This window comes from Notamacropus eugenii, chromosome 6 (genome assembly GCF_028372415.1).
Source record: "Notamacropus eugenii isolate mMacEug1 chromosome 6, mMacEug1.pri_v2, whole genome shotgun sequence".
NCBI lineage: Eukaryota > Metazoa > Chordata > Mammalia > Diprotodontia > Macropodidae > Notamacropus > Notamacropus eugenii.
Window position 1 is genome coordinate 70,212,160 of NC_092877.1, and position 16,061 is coordinate 70,228,220.

General features: G+C 44.4%; 1 protein-coding gene across 2 annotated transcripts in view; it reads right to left on the reverse strand.

Moving 5' to 3' along the window:
* The window catches only part of QDPR (quinoid dihydropteridine reductase), a 32,181-nt gene extending 16,956 nt beyond the window's left edge, over window positions 1–15,225 (reverse strand). The window contains exons 1-3 of one of the 2 annotated variants that reach the window (XM_072620337.1): window positions 14,919–15,225; window positions 8,886–8,978; window positions 6,609–6,705 (exon numbers count right to left, since the gene is read on the reverse strand). In XM_072620337.1, the coding sequence (XP_072476438.1) occupies window positions 6,609–6,705; window positions 8,886–8,978; window positions 14,919–15,017 (289 nt within the window). In that variant the 5' untranslated portion in view covers window positions 15,018–15,225. The remainder of the gene's footprint in view (window positions 1–6,608; window positions 6,706–8,885; window positions 8,979–14,918) is intronic. The other variant, XM_072620336.1, reaches the window with a different exon arrangement.
* Window positions 15,226–16,061: the final 836 nt, after the last annotated feature.

The following is a 16,061-nucleotide window of genomic DNA, read 5'->3' on the forward strand; positions in this document are numbered from 1 at the left end:
AAACTGCCCAGGGTCACAAAGTACTTGGCTAAGGAAGACATTTAGACTTCATGTAATCATCCGAGCTATCCCAAAGTGTAATGGATTGCCTTGGGAGGGACTGAGCTCCCCATCATTAGAGGTCTTCAAGGCAGGCAACCAATTCTTAGGTGAGTTGAAGAAGGGGATTCTTGTTCTGGCACAGGTTGGTCTAAATGGTTCTGAGGTCCCTTCCAACTCTGAGCTTCTATGACAGTATAAAACAGCATCCCTCAGAGCTCTGGTGTTATTATGTGAATAGACACTCCATGAGAAAATTGTTAGCAACATCTGTCCCTCTAAATTATTAAATATTAAATCACGTAAGCAAACCTATTTAAAATATGCAGTAATTTTTATATGAAAATGTATTTCATTTCCTGCTGTAAAATTTCCCTACATACTGTTGTTGTTGAGTTGTGTCTAACTCCTCATGGCTCCGTGTACCATAATGTCTATAGGGTTTTCTTGGCAAAGACACTGGAATGGTTTGTTATTTTCTTCCCCAGCTCACTTCATAGATGAGGAAACTGAGGCAAACAGGGTGAAGGCACTTGCCCAAGGTCACATATAGCTAGTAACTGTCTGAGTCTGGATCTGAACTGAGGAAGATGAGTCTTCCTGACTCCAGGCCCAGCACTCTACTCATTGTGCTACCTAGCTGCCTGCAAAGGGCAACGTAAACAAATAGAATAGATATATATACTCACACACACACTGCTGAACCCCTACCTCCTACTTTATGCCTCTTATCTACTTGTATTCTAGTCTGAATCATAGATTCTCATGTGACCTTGGACAAGTCATTCTATCTCTTGGTGCCCCAGGTTAACTCGCTAAAGCCTCTAAGCTACAGATGAATCACCAATCTGCATAGGTAAAGGGAATTTCCATACCAGGAGTTGCCTACAGTAATGAGGCAGCCAGGTGGCACATTGGATGAAGTGCCGTCGATGAGTTCGAATCTGGCCTCAGACACTTATTAGCTGTTACTTAAGTAAGTAGCAAGTTACTTAACCTCTGATTGCCTACAGTTTCCTCAACTATAAAATGGGGCTAATCACAGCATTTACCTCAAAAGGGCATCATGAAGATTAAATAACATTTGTAAAAGGGCTTAGCACAGTGCCTGTCAGAGTAGTTCCTATATAAATGCTTATTCTCCCTGCTCCCTAAAGAACATACCCCCACCCCTGATAAATAAAAATCCCAATAATCACAGCTGTCCAAAAACAGCAAGATTTGCCTCATTAGGTAGGGAGTTTTCCATCACTGCAGGTCTTCCAAGTAGAAACTAGACGACCACTTTTCAGGAATGCTGTGAGGAGAATTCCTGTTTGGGGTCAGATTCCTATAATCTAATGCTTCTGCTCTATTCCCATCATTGCCTCCTCGTTTAGCAAACGCATTTCCTCCTGTCTCTCTGGGCTTTGTGGAATAGTGAAGAAGGCCAATGCTTCATGCAACCTGTTCTTCATAGAGAAATTGTTTGCAAGTTGTTTGCAAGTGATTCTGCATCTAAGTGGTGCAAAGCGAGTGCCCACCTGGTCTTACTTGGACAGAAAGGCAAACGATTCTGCCACTGACCAATGGAATCCAACATTCCTCTAACACCATTTGATGGCCTCTGTCCCTATGCTCTCCTTACTCAGGTAGCAACACTATTACCTTTACATTTGAACTCCAGCCAAAACAGGAATCAAGAGACTATCTACGAATTTATAACAAATTGCTTTTTCTCCCCCACCAAATGAAAAGCTTCAGTCCTTTATTCTTCTTGTAATAATAGAGCTTCTTATGAGAAATGTTATTTTTCAAAATTAAATGCGAAATTTTTAGCCATTAGATTATTATACTTTGCTGAATGGGCTTAAATACAAAGATGGTTATACTTTACGGAAGAATATTGTATTTATAAGACCCAATGTATCTAATAAAGCTTAAACCTATTATAAGAATCTGTAAGAATATCCCCAAATAGTCATTAAATTGGACTTTTACACAGTCATAACTTTTTATGGCTAAGCTTTTAATGCCAGCTTTAAATTCTTCTATAAAAGGGAAGTCAAGATTGTAATTCCACACTTAATTCTAATACTTGGGCCTTGAAAGAGTCATTTCAAACATCAAGGCATTTGTTATTAAATGGATCAAAAAAATGTAAAATTTGATTGGTCAAACTAATACACTACTAGATGAACTGAGAATTCGTACACCCGCTTCTGGCAAACAATTCGAAATTATAAATGAGAAGTAACTAAGCTGTTCATACCCTTTCAGCTAAGTAACAGAGAGGTCCCAGATACGGCCTCTTCTGAAGAAACAAAAAACCAAAAGCAGAATAGTCAAACCTACTGTGTGGTTTTAATACAAAGAGCTACTACTAAACTATAAAGAAATGGTAAATAAAAGGAATTCAGTAAGGTTTGTATGCAACACAATGCACCATAGGAAAAGCACAGGTTCTAGACTGGGGGAACCTGGGTTCAAGGATCACTTCTGACGCTTAGTATCTGTATGACCTTGGGCAAGGCCCACAAGAACTTCCCTGGGCCTCAGTTTACCCATCTGTAAAGCAAGGTGTTTGGTCTAGGAAGCCTCTGAAGTCGTCTTCAGTTCTAAGTTCATGATCTATGACTTTCAGTGACACAGAGTAAAGAAAACAGAATGAAGGAGAAGCAGTTCCAGCAAGATCACAAGGTAAAGGACATGGAAGGAGACATGGAACCACTGAACAGGAATCAACAGTCTTAGTCCTAGAGAGCTGGGAAGGAAACACACCTTCCTCCCCTGAGCAGTGGAAAGGGGACTATGGATGTGGCATGAGGGATACCTTCTACCCTGAAGGGACCAGTTCTGCTCCACATATAAGGAAGCTCAGAAGAATGCTGTCTATACAAAGGTCAGATAGTACACTATGACTTATTTTTAATATATACCACTGCCATATAAATGAATTCCTTTTGTGGTCTCCTCACCCTCTGCAGCCTGCAGTGGTGCTGATGTTGCCACCGGCACTGGTAACCAGTGTGGGGTGATGCCCTGTCCTGTTCAGCAACGTGAAGTGGGATGTGACCAGGAGCCCTGTGTTCCACCAAAAACTACCTCAGCTCCAGATGCCCCATCATCAGGAGCAAGTAATCACCAAGAGCCTCAGGGCTTCCATCCCCTCCACAGAAACCAAAGATAAGAATCTGGCCAGAACTGGAACTGAAGGAAGAACTAGTCTGTCTCTGCCTCCATACACTCCCTTAACTTCTTTCATCTTCCCAGCAATGAAAAGTTAAAAGTTTCCTGTATATGTTCTCATTTAATTCAATTTAATAAGCATTTATTAAGCACCTGCAGGATTCTGCTGTAACAGATAATGAAGAGTTCCTGCTCTCTAAGGAGGGAAGAGAAACACAAATAGATAACCACATTAATGATAAATTTAATCATCTTAAGCCTCAGACAATTCCTGTAAGGTAACAGTCTGTATTAGGAGAAAGTGGGGAGTACAATGCAGAGCGCAAAACAATAAAGGAATAGAAGGTTCAAATCCCAACTTGACCATCAACTAATAATATAACCTTAGGGAAGTTATCCTTTTTCAGGCTATAACTAAGGGAAATGACTTATATGACCTCTAAAGCCCCTTTTAGTTCTAAAATCCTATGATTTTATTAACTCCACTTGACAGATTAGGAATGGGAAGCTAGGTGGCACAGTGGATAGGATGCCCAGCCTGGAGTCAGGAAGACTCATCTTCCTGAGTTCAAATCCAGCCTCATACACTTACTAGTTGTGTGAGTCTGGACAAGTCACTTAATCCTGTTTGCCTCAGTGTCCATCAGAAGGAAATGGTAAACCACTGTATCTCTGCCAAAAAAGCCCCAAATGGGGTCACAAAGAGTCAGACACAACTGAACCACAAACAGATAGGGAGAAAGTAGCTAACTCCCAGACCTGAGTGACCACAATTACACCAATCACCACTCACTAAACTGGTGGTTTAAGAATTAATCTAGCCTGATCACCCAACCATGGAATCCAAGGAGGTAGGCGGCATAATCTATGGCTAGCAGAGGTAGCAAAGAGCAAAGAACAAGTTTACACTGGCAAGGCATGGGACATCTTTTCTGAAGCACCTTCTAAAGGGACCCAGTCAGGGCTCTACTCAGACTGATTTTTTTAATTTTCAGAGTGAGCATTTTCACCTTAGAAATCTGCAATCTGCTACAAATCCAGGCTTCATTGTTTGGCAGGCTGTCCAAATTTAAGAAAATGGTAAAAGAGAAGACTGAATTTAAAAGTGCCTGTGGCTAAGTTACCTCCCCAGCTGAGTTGTTGAGCATTTACCAGCAGACTTCTGTACTGATCTACAAACAACCATCAGGGAATGAATTCACTCCAGATGGGAGGGTTGGTGACTGTACTATGATAATGATGATGACAATGGTATATTTTATATATCACTTTAAGTTTGCAAACATTCATATTCTCATTTGAGCCCCCCAACATCCTAAGCCTGGGCTACCAACAGGGGCATGGAGCAGAGGAAGGAAAAAGACCAAGACTCTGTGTCAGAAGACCTGGCCTAGGCTGCAGCACCAGCTCCACCACTTACTGTGTGCCCATGGACAACAGGTTTAACTCCTTCAAAGCACTGACCTTCAGTTATCCACACAGTGGAAAGACACTCCTTTTTAAACCATAAAATGCTTTGTAAATGAGTTATTATTACTGCAAATGTATAAGCTAAGAACTCCTGAGTATGGCAATGACCCGTGGTAACCTCACAGGACTGATGGGGAAGCAGCTCCTGCCTCTCAGCAACAGTGGTGAACTTTTCATTGAAGAAAAGGGTACATATTATGACCTATTATTGATGTGTTGATTTTTTCTGTTTAATATAAAGAAACAATCTACTTGGGAGATAGGAAGGGGAAAAGAAAAGGATGGAAAAAGTGAGGAAGGGAGAGAGGAAGAAAGGGAAGAAGAAAGGGAGGGAAGAAAAAAAGAAGGCAGGGAGGGAAAGATGCAGGAAGGAAGACTTACTGAAGGCATACTATGTGCCAAGATGTACTGAGCACTGGGGATAAAACACAACAAACACCACAGTCTGCCTTATTACTTTCTAATGGAGAAGACAACCCACACAGATGAGAAGAGGCCAGAGAGAGGTATTTTGGTCTGACAGCGATAATGATGTTTTAAAAGAACATAAAAAAACAGACAAAGAGAGGTTGTAATTATGATGAAAGGTGTCTGCAAAACAGAGCCGCTGAGCATGGAGCCCATTTTCCTAAATCATTAGTACGATCCACCCACCCCCGGATGGGAGTCTGTTTCTTGATAATTACCTGAATTACACACTGATGTTCAGGGAACAACAGACCCAGACCCAGGCCCAGGAGGAATTACTATCCTGGGCACAATAGAATGATAGTGGTTTTCAAAACACACACAGACATGTTGTGGGGAGCAGGGGACGAGAAGAGAAGCCTTTCCCTGTAGTCACTCTGAGCACTGCCTTCCTTCTGAGATCATCCCCAATGTATGCTGGATGCGCATGCTAACTGATGGGACAGGAAGATGGATGTCAAACCTTGCTTGCATCTCTTCATGTCCTATCATGCAGAAGTATGTGTGACCAAATCAGCAAGTCTTTGTGAAAAGAAATGAACCCATTTACAGTCATAGGGAAATGCATGACTCCTGACCTAGAGAATACCTCCTCATAGCTGGTGAGCTCTGGGCTTCTTAAACTTTATGCACTGGAGACCCCTTTTCACATTTAGGCAGTTAGTGGGTCTACCACGGCCTGAGGGGGTGATCAATACAAAGCGCACATGCTTGTATTCAGAAACTAGGATGCAATGAAGTTGTTCCATACAGGCAAGTGCTGCCAGAAACACCTCTGAGTCATTACATATTGAATTGTTATTAATTTTTGATCACTGTGAATTCAGAAACCTTTTACTGTTGCTAAACTTTTCAGGTCATGACACAGTTGAAGAAGTGGTCTATACCAGAGATGTCAAACATGTGCCCCACCCGCCTCCAGAGTGCAACCTTAATCAGATTAAAATGTAACTGGGAGATATTTAACAAAATGAAGACACAACAGGGCACAGATAATGTCAATTGGTGGTTTTCTAAGTTATTACGTGGCCCATAGGGCATGTAATGTACCATCTAGCGGCCCTCATTTTTATCTGGTTCAGACATCATTGGGTTACACAGAGCAGGCACATAATACGTGTTTGTTGAATGGAACAGAATTACTCAAAGACCATCTGCTTGCCAATGAAAGGAAGCACTGGCCTCACAGTCAGCATCAGCAGCATTTAAAAATGAGCTTTTTTTCCTTCTGAACTCAGTACTTTGTTATTTTCCTATCATCCTCTGGGCTGCACCTGTAGTTACGGTAGTGATCCCACAGGCTCAGGAATCCTTGTGCACCTCCTACCCAAATATTGGCTCCCTGGTGGGGGGTGGGAGGAGACACCTCAGTTATCTTTGTCTCTCTCCCAGTGCCTAGCACACGGAAGCACGATGTGTTGAACAAATGGAGGAATGAATCATGCAGAAAGAAAAAGGCTTACATTTAGCTTTGGCACTGCCTCCTGCCCATCCTCCAGCCACACAAAGAATTGCATCCACCTTCTTATCGCCCAAAAGCTTCCCCACATCAGCAGTCACCTTCAACAGAGGGAAACAAAGTTTTGTGGATTTTTTAATTTGTTTTGTTTTCTAAGATTTTCTTTTATTTTTGATTTATAGAATAAAACAATTTCCATACCATAGTACAATAAAAAAAATGATCGTACATGAAACTGCAAAATCTACTGTGCACAACTGGCTACTGCCTTTCAAATATACAACAAAAATTAACATGTAAACTTTTTTTTTCTCTCCGCCCCACCCAGGACAACCACCAAAAGGACCAAACCTGAATAGGCTTCTATTGGCCCAAGTTCTTGGGCTCCTTTTAACTTATTTTAATCAATTTCTAATGATCAGACTATAAACTGAGATGCCTTATGCCTGTAAACTGAATAACCTTATGATGAAACTTTGTGGATCTCAGAGAACCACTTTATTAATGGCAGCCACAAACTAGGTGCTTTTCAGAAAGTCAGAGAATCAAACAGTCAACAAGCATGATTTACTCAGTCTGCCTCCGTTTCCTCATCTATAAAATGGGGATAACAACAGTATTCACCTCTCAGGGTTGTGATGAAGATAAAATGGCATGCAATTTGTAAAGTTCTTTGCAAATCTGTAAAATTTTTAAATTTGTAAAACACCATATAAATGCTGGCTGCTATAATTATCACATTACAGTAGAAAGAAGACCTTAGAAGTCAACTAGTGCACCCTTTTCATTTTACAAATGAGAAACCTAACCCTAAAGAGAGTGAAAGATGGATGCAAGGACATAATGCTGGTAGTGAGTGGTAAGACTGGGATTGGAATCCAGGTTGTCTGAATCCAAACCTAGCGCTCTATCCACCCCACTCTTGGCTTTGAAAATGTATTTGAAGCATTCCACTTTGTCATCACAATCCCAGAACAAAATGCCCATGTTGTTCAGGATGTCTCAGAATGCCAGCAACGTCTCTGATTGCTACCGTGAACCTCTTCTTAAATCAAGATGATATTCCTCTTGGCCTAAATCACTCCTCTGCAGATAAGGATTTAAAGGCTCATTTCCTCCTTCTCTTTTTTTTTTAACCCATTTCATGCCTTTGAAGAGAGATCCATTTCCCTTGGCTGCCACTTTCTCATTTTATCACCACCTACTTAGGACATGGCTCCCATCTCCCCCATATTCATCCTTAAGCACCACATTCCCCCCGCTGAGTATCTCTACCCCTGATGTGGAGAACCGTTCTCCTCTCCCTAGGCATTTGTGCACATTATGCTTACAATGGCACAGAACCAGCTGTTAACCACCGGGTCTTGTACATTTCAGAAAATGCACATAGACTAGCGGCGTTCCACTCAAATCCTTGAAGGACTGTTATTTTCTGTCGCCTGTAGTTTTTCTGAGATCGGAAGCTGCTTCATTGTCTGCTAATTGCTATCTATTAGGCATATTTCTCTCCTCAGATGTATGATTTTATACCTACTCAGACTGTGAGGCACAGAGAAAAACAAAATAAAATCCAAATTTCTGTTTACCTGACTATCTTTAATGCTGGAAGAGGTGGGGGATGGGGAGGGGAAGAGAGGAAATCTTACTCCTTTCCTCATCTCCCTTTCTATTCATACATTTCTCTAATGAGGAATGGTAGTGGTTTTCCTTATAACATTTAAAGTTGTATTTCAGGGAGGATTCCTCACTCATTTCCTACACCCCACCCTCATCTCTATCTGCTAAATCCTAACTAACCATCCTTCAATAATCAGATCAAATACCACCTATTTCATAAACTTTTCCTCATACCTACTCTCTCCCCACCCTATCCCAGTAACTGCTCCCTCTTGTGAACCCTCAAGAAACTCTGTACCACTTCTATTATCTACTGATCCTGTTTTATTTTGGTAGCACTCAGTTCGGAGGGAGGAGACCTCCCTGGAAGAGTTATACATCAGTGTTCTCCTCTGTAAAATGAGACTGATAATACTTACCCACCTATAGCCACAGTGTTATTTTGAGGATCAAATTAGACAGTACATTTAAAAGCACTGTTCTGAGAATTATTCTACAAATAGCAGCGATTATTACTATGGTCATTACTAGTTAAGTTAGTCATAAGCACAGGGCTTATGGTATCTAATAAGTTTCACATACTATGGTGCCTAATAAAAGTGGAATAAATTTGAATTCTGAATTCATAACATTCCATCGTTTTCTGGAACATTTTTACGATCACCTGGTCAGCTTGTTCGGTGAAGGAGTCAGTCATTTTAACCACCACACTGGCGCTGGCTTCTTCATTTTCTACCACATCAATACTGGCAACCCACTAGTGTGAACAAGACAAGAGATTTAGTAAAGACACACAACTTTGTTATTCTTTATAAGACAATGTGGCAGGTCAGGGTGATTTATGGACAATCCCAGGCTTTTTCAATACCCTGTGATTAGACCTCTCTTCTCCAAGGAAACCTAACCTCCTTGGTATCCTGATTTCAAAGATGAAGAAATGGAGATTCGGAAGGTAGAGACTTGCCAAGAGTCACAGAGTGAATTAGTAAAGGCACAGTTTGGGATAGTGAAATATTACTGCACTGGATCCAGAACCAGACAATTGGGCAAGACACTTAAACCTTTGTTTGCCTCAACTATAAAATGGGGATAACAATAGCTCCTACTTCACAGGGCTGTGGAGAGATCAAATGAGATACTCTTTGTAAAGAGCAGGCCCCCGTGGGACCACTTTGAGTAGAGGCAAGTATTTCAGAGAAATAAGTGAATAGGAGATTTTAAAATGTGCATTTTCACTACTGTTTATTTCAGTTTTTCCACATCCCCACTTTCAGGGTTTCTCACACTCCATCCAGGTGAAAGAAGGTGGGCGGGGAGTGTGAGGAGTTTTTAAGTTGATTTGCTAGGGTGGGGAGCCTGCAGCCTCCAGGTCACATGTGGCTTTCTAGGTCCTTGGGTGCAGCATTTTACCCAACAAATCCTTTTATTAAGGAGATTTGTTCTGTGAAGTTTGGATTCAGTCAAAGGACGGCACTTGAGGACCACATGTGGCCCGGAGGCTGCGGGTTCCCCACCCCTGAGTTAGACAGCTGGTAGTTTGGTTTGTTCGTTTTATTCACAATGCTGGTAGAGATTCATTTGTTTGTTTTTCCAGAGGGACAAGCTAAAGAAAAAGAGAAGCTCTTTGCTCAACTAAGACACTCATGTAAAGGTTTCTGTAGTAACGTAAAAGAGACTCGACCTATGATTTCATTTTGATATCTATAAAAACTTTAATGAGGTAGATGCCAGTTTCTTATGTGATTTCTTAAAATATGATGTCGAGGTTCTAGTTTTGATCATGACTTTCAAGTAACCAAATAATTCTTAAATTACCTCCCTCTGATCTATTTTCCAGGGTCACACAGCTAGTAGTTAGTGAGTTTGAGGCCAGATCTGCACTCAGGTCTTCCTGACTACTGGAGGGGGGAAAAGAGAAGCTCACAGACTGGAAAAGAGCAAACGTCCTGATTTTTAAAAAAGGAAAGAGCAGTGTCTCAAAACTACAGACAGAGCAAAAGCAATGATCGTTGGTTAGAAGATAGAAAGGACCCTCAAGGTCATCTAGATCAAGATCTAAACCAAAGCCCATGGAAGTCAACTGGCTCTTCCAAGGTCACACAACCTCCTCTAACTCCACTATGAGAGCCAGCATGGCACAGCAGGCTAGGGAATCAGTCTCAGATTCAGGAACATCTGGACTGAAGTCCTACATCAGACACATTCTGGCTGTGTTAACGGGGTACAAGCTCTGGGAGCCCCCATGAACTCTTCTAGACTTTTCCCATTAGATCTGGCATTCTCCTGAGGTCATAAACCTTCCATTATCCATATGCCAGAATCTCTGTTACCCTTAACCTAGCCTAGCCCTCCATAGTCCATTACCTCCAGGTAGTCTTCAGCTACTTCCCATCCTAAATCCCATTCTCTTGGTTCCTGGAGTCCACGCTCTAGTTACCCCAATCTACAGACCACTTCCATCAAGACCCTTCCTGGACCTCTCCTCCAGTCACTCCAGACTACTTGGCCAACCCTAGATTCCTCCCACAAACTTTCTGTATATAAAATCCATCTTGCCTCCGTGAAAATGTTCAGATTCTAGCTCAGATTCAATTTGGCCCTCTTGTCAATACAAGAGTCACAAATGCTCAGATTCCTTAAGAGTCTGCCCAAAATGGCGGATCTTAAATAAACTTTGTTTTTCTTTGGCTGAAAGGCCTGAGTCAAATTCATTTGGGCAGGCCCCAGAGTGTCGATATTTTGGGGCGTTTGGGGTTCCAAGCACCTCTCAACCTCAACAGTGTGACCACGGGCAAGTGCTGACTTCCCAGTCCAAGGCAACTCTAAGATTACTGAGCAAATCCTCAAGTTGGACAAATTAGCAGGGTCCTATCAGAACACTCCAGGAATGTTAAAGGTTCACCTGGGAAAGCTCAGGTCAACAAAAACATGGACTATGCTACACACTAGGTAAATAAAAGGAATCAAAGAAGGAATAGATGTGTAAGCTCACGGAGGGCAGGAACTGTCTTGTGCCTCTTTTTGTATCCCCAGCACTTACACACAGTGCCTGGAACATAAAAGACACTTAATAAATGTTTACTGATTGATTAACTGTATTGAAGCGTATCTACTAATTTTATTTTGCTTCTGTTTTCTCTGTTAAATAAAATGATCTTTGGACTGTAAACAGAATAAAAATGGTTAACAGGGAGTTGAAACCCAAGAGAAATCAGGACATGATAAGGACACACAGGCTGTGATGATAAGGTACAAGTCACCAGGCCCAGATGAACTGAAAGAGTTGAATGACCTGTTGGATTGTGACTACTGAGTCAGTGATCTTTGAGAGTTCATGGGCTGGAGAAGAGTAAATGTGGTCCTGATTTACAAAAAAAAAAAAAAAAAAGACTTTAATTTCTCTTAAAATTCTAGTACAAGTTATTAAAGGATAAGGATTGAGCATCTAGAAAAGCAAGCAGAGATCACAAAGAGTCAGCAAAGTTTCATCAAGGACAGGTCATGCTAACCTCGTTTACTTTTTCTAACAAAATAAAGAGACTGGTTATAAGAAGAATAATAAAGCTAGCATTCACATAGCAACTATGTGCCAGGCACTGTGCTAAGCATTTTTACAATTATCATCTCCTTTGATTTTTACCACAATTCTGGGAGATAGGTGCTATTATTATCCCCATTTTACAACTGAGGAAACTGAGGCAAACAGGGGTAAGTGAATAATTTACCTCAATTTTAGAAAGGCATTTAACAAAATCTCTTCTGATAATTTATATAACATCGTACAGACAAACAACTTCAAAAGACTTAAGTTTCTCTTTTATCATCAAACCTGCTCCCTATAACCTAACACAGTTGCCCCAAAATAGAGGCCTTTCAAGACAGTGGAAAGGACATCTGGCTGAGAATCAGAGACCCTGGTTCCAGACCCTATTTTGCCACTAACTTTTTCATATCAGGCAAATCACTTAATATTTCTGAACCTCAATTTCCTCAAATGTAAAGAGAAGGAGAGGAAAGAAAAAAAGGTAATACTGGATCACCTCTAAAATCTATTTCAGATTTTAAATTCTATAGATCTATTTTAAAAAATTTTAAGGAGCTACAATCAAATGGTGAGTTAAATCTTAAAAAGATAGAACCTAGGACAGAGGGACAACAAATCAGAAAATTTGAGCTAGAAATGAATCTAAAGGGTCTCCCATCGAACTCCCTCATTTCAGAGATGAAAAACTGAGACCCAGAAAAATGGAGACATTTATTTAAGGTGACATGCTGGAGCCAGAATCTAGGTGTGGGAAAGAGGAAGCCCCCCCACATGCTAATGTAAAAATCCCTTCCAAGGAAGGGATTCTCCCTATAACCTTGTACCTGATTAGGCCTCTAGAATCAAGGTCATTCACCTATATCTAAGGACTAGCGTGACTCCTAATACAAACGGTGCTGGACCTGGTGTCAGGAGACCTGGGCTCAAATCCTAGTCCCAACACTTATTAGCTGTGGAACCATGCACAAGAAGGGGCTCTGAGCTCCAGTTTCCTCAGCTGTAAAATGGGGGGAAATGATACTTACACTTCCAACCTCGTAGGGATATTCTGTGGAAATGCTTTACCAATCTTAAAGCTCTACAAAAATATGTGGTTAGCATTACCATTTTCCAGACAATGCCCAGGCCTGGAGTCAGGGCTGTTTGCCCTTTCCCCAACCCCAGAACCCACCTGAAAGCTTCCTGCTCCTTTACATTCTCCCCTCTTGACAGGTCAACAGACCCCTTTCCCCTTCATCTGCACTCCTGCCATAGGGACCTCAAACTCCCTCTTCTTCTCTGACTCTCAGGCCTGCTCTTCTTCTGGATCCCTGTCCTGCCCCTTTACATTCAAGACCTTTACATGCACCTGGCATTATTTCCCCCAATTAGAGTGCCGGTCTCCTCAAGCCCTTAGCACAGTAACAGGCACATGGAGTAAAAGCCTGACTTTCCCTCCATTCATTCTTCATCTACCCCATATTCACCGATCCCTTGTTGTCCAAGCTAAGTTGCCTTTAAGCATGCCTGAGACGCTCAGTTCTTAAACAGATCTTGCATCTCACTCAAATGGGAATTCCTCACATGCCTGACTATCCTGTTTGATGCTACAGATGAAAAATAGACAAGCTACGAATGCTCTCAATGGGAACAAAGATCCCTCTTTCAACGTGTAAACACCGGTTCTTCTGGCAATTTTTCCTTAATGTGTTCGCTTACTGTCAAAATCCTCAGAAAAAAATTAGGCCACTGGAGGCCCCATATGGACAAGTACAGGCAGTCACACAAGGACCCTGGCCCCAGCCTGACCCATCTACCTTCTCCCTTCCCTCCCAGGAAGCCAGCACTATCCTTGCCAGCCTGTCAGGAAGGAAGGAAGGAAGGAAGGAAGGAAGGAAGGAAGGAAGGAAGGAAGGAGAGAGGAAGGAAGGAGAGAGGAAGGAAGGAGAGAGGAAGGAAGGAGAGAGGAAGGAAGGAAGGAAGGAAGGAAGGAAGGAAGGAAGGAAGGAAGGAGAGAGGAAGGAAGGAGAGAGGAAGGAAGGAGAGAGGAGGAAGGAAGGAAGGAAGGAAGGAAGGAAGGAAGGAAGGAAGGAAGGAAGGAAGGAAGGAGAGAGGAAGGAGAGAGGAAGGAAGGAGAGAGGAAGGAAGGAAGGAAGGAAGGAAGGAAGGAAGGAAGGAAGGAAGGAAGGAGAGAGGAAGGAAGGAGAGAGGAAGGAGGGAAGGAAGGAAGGAAGGAAGGAAGGAAGGAAGGAAGGAAGGAAGGAAGGAAGGAAGGAGGGAAAGAAGGAAAGAAGGAAAGAGGGAAGGAGGGAGGGAGGGATCAGACAGTCAGATCTGGACATACATTTAGTGATAACCAGGTCCCAGGACTAGGGAACAGGCGCTAACGAGGAGCGTCCCTAGACTAAACGAGCAAAAAGGGAAAAGGGGGGAGCCCCAAAAATCACCAAGTCCTGGGCTAAAGGGGAGGTTAAGGATCGTGCCGACTCCCTTTTCTGGGACAAGAGGGGTTTAGCGCCTTCCCCATCTGCAGCAAAGCCCTAGTGGGAACCCCGACTCCCCACATTCACCGTCTTCGGCCCCACCCTTAATCTACAAGCCCTGCCAACCACCTCCTCCTGCGGGGCTGCACGCCGGCTTCCCCACCCTCCCGTCCGTTCCTCTTCCCCCAGGGAAGGAGGTCGGTGGGCGGCACACCCGTGGCCCCGTCTCCCAGGGGTCTCCCCCGTGGCCCGGCTAGCCCTCCCTCCCTCCTACCCGGCCAGCCCCGGGGAGGGGCAGCCTCGCTCATTCCACCGCTCACAAGTAGTGACTCTCTTTAAGCTTCGGGGGCAAAATATGGGCCCGGGGGCACGTCTGAAGCCCACCCTTACAAGAGGGGAGGGGGTGCGCGGGCGCGTCCGAACGTGCGCCGGAGAGGAGGGGTGCGTGCGTTTCGGGGTATCCTAGAAGCAGACACGCGAGCGCAAGGCAGGGGACCCACGTGTGTTTTGGGGTGCCCTAGAAGCGGGAGCATGCGCACGAACAGAGCCCTGCACAAGCACGAGTGGGCACGGAAGTACGCAACAGGGGAGCCGTGCCCTCAGGCGAGGACCCCAGCCGTGCCCGCCGCGGAGCCCGACGGCCCCGTCCATGCCCTTCTCAGCGCCACGCGCACAGAAACCCCCCGCTTACCCAGTTCTTGGCCCGGAAAGCCTGCACACACTTGGTGCCCAGCGCGCCTCTGCCTCCGTACACCAGGACCATGCGCGCGTCGCCCGCAGCCGCCGCCATCGTGCCCGTCCGCCCGCCCCGCTGCTCCGGCCCCGCCCCGAGATCCGGCCCCGCCCCGAGATCCGGCCCCGCCCCCACACCGCACGGCACGTGCCGAGAGAGGGCGCGAGAGCGGAGGCCTGCTGGGCCCTGCAGGCGAGGGGCGCTGCTGCCCCCTAGGCGGGCTGACCGCGGGGGGCGGTGCGGCAAGGGGCTCCGCCTCCGCGGAGGAAGCCCTCCTCAGGGAGCCTGGCGCCCCGGGAGTTCACGGTCCGGAGGGGGGAGGGAGGCGCCTCGGAGCGAGCTGGAGCGCAGGGGATAAAGGCCAAGGTGGGAGGTGGGAGGGGGAGAAGAGCGGGTCTGAGGGACAGCCAATGAGAGCGCAGAGTCCGGAGAGGAGGGCGGAGCCCAGGTCACGTGACCGAAGGGGCCGGGAGTCAAGGGCCGGGAGATCCTCCGCGAACGCCAAGATGTTGCTTATTTTTATTAATTATTATTATTTATTATTAAGGACCATTCTCTTTAGGTGTTTCTCTTTCCCACTTAGCGGCCCAGAGAACTGTATACCGAACTCAGTTCTGCCAACCGTTCATTCAAAAGCCATACAGCCCCGCTTTTATTATGCGCCTGCTGAATGCCTGCCCCGTCCCAGCCTCTGAGGAAGCTGCAGGGTTTCCCGGGAGCCAATCAGGACCGGCCCTGGACCGTCACTTAGAGGGAAGGGGCGCGTCTACCTGTCAGTCAGGACACCACGGAGGAGGTGGAGAGGGACAGGGAGACGTCCCTGAGGCAGCGGAGGAAGGCCTACCGTAATTCTCGTAAAATGGGCACCAGCTGTTTACGGAGGTCCGCGTGAGATTGCGGGAGGAGACGGGAAAGGTAGCTAGCTCGAGGAACTGACTGCCCGGGAGGGTCTGGGGCAATAAGATACTAATATGTATAGTGTATGTATTACGTATAATTTATACTCTACGTGTTTATATATTACATATAACATTAAAACATATATGAATATAAATGCATATAAATAAAATGTAACGTTACGTCGCAAGCGCCCCCCAATCA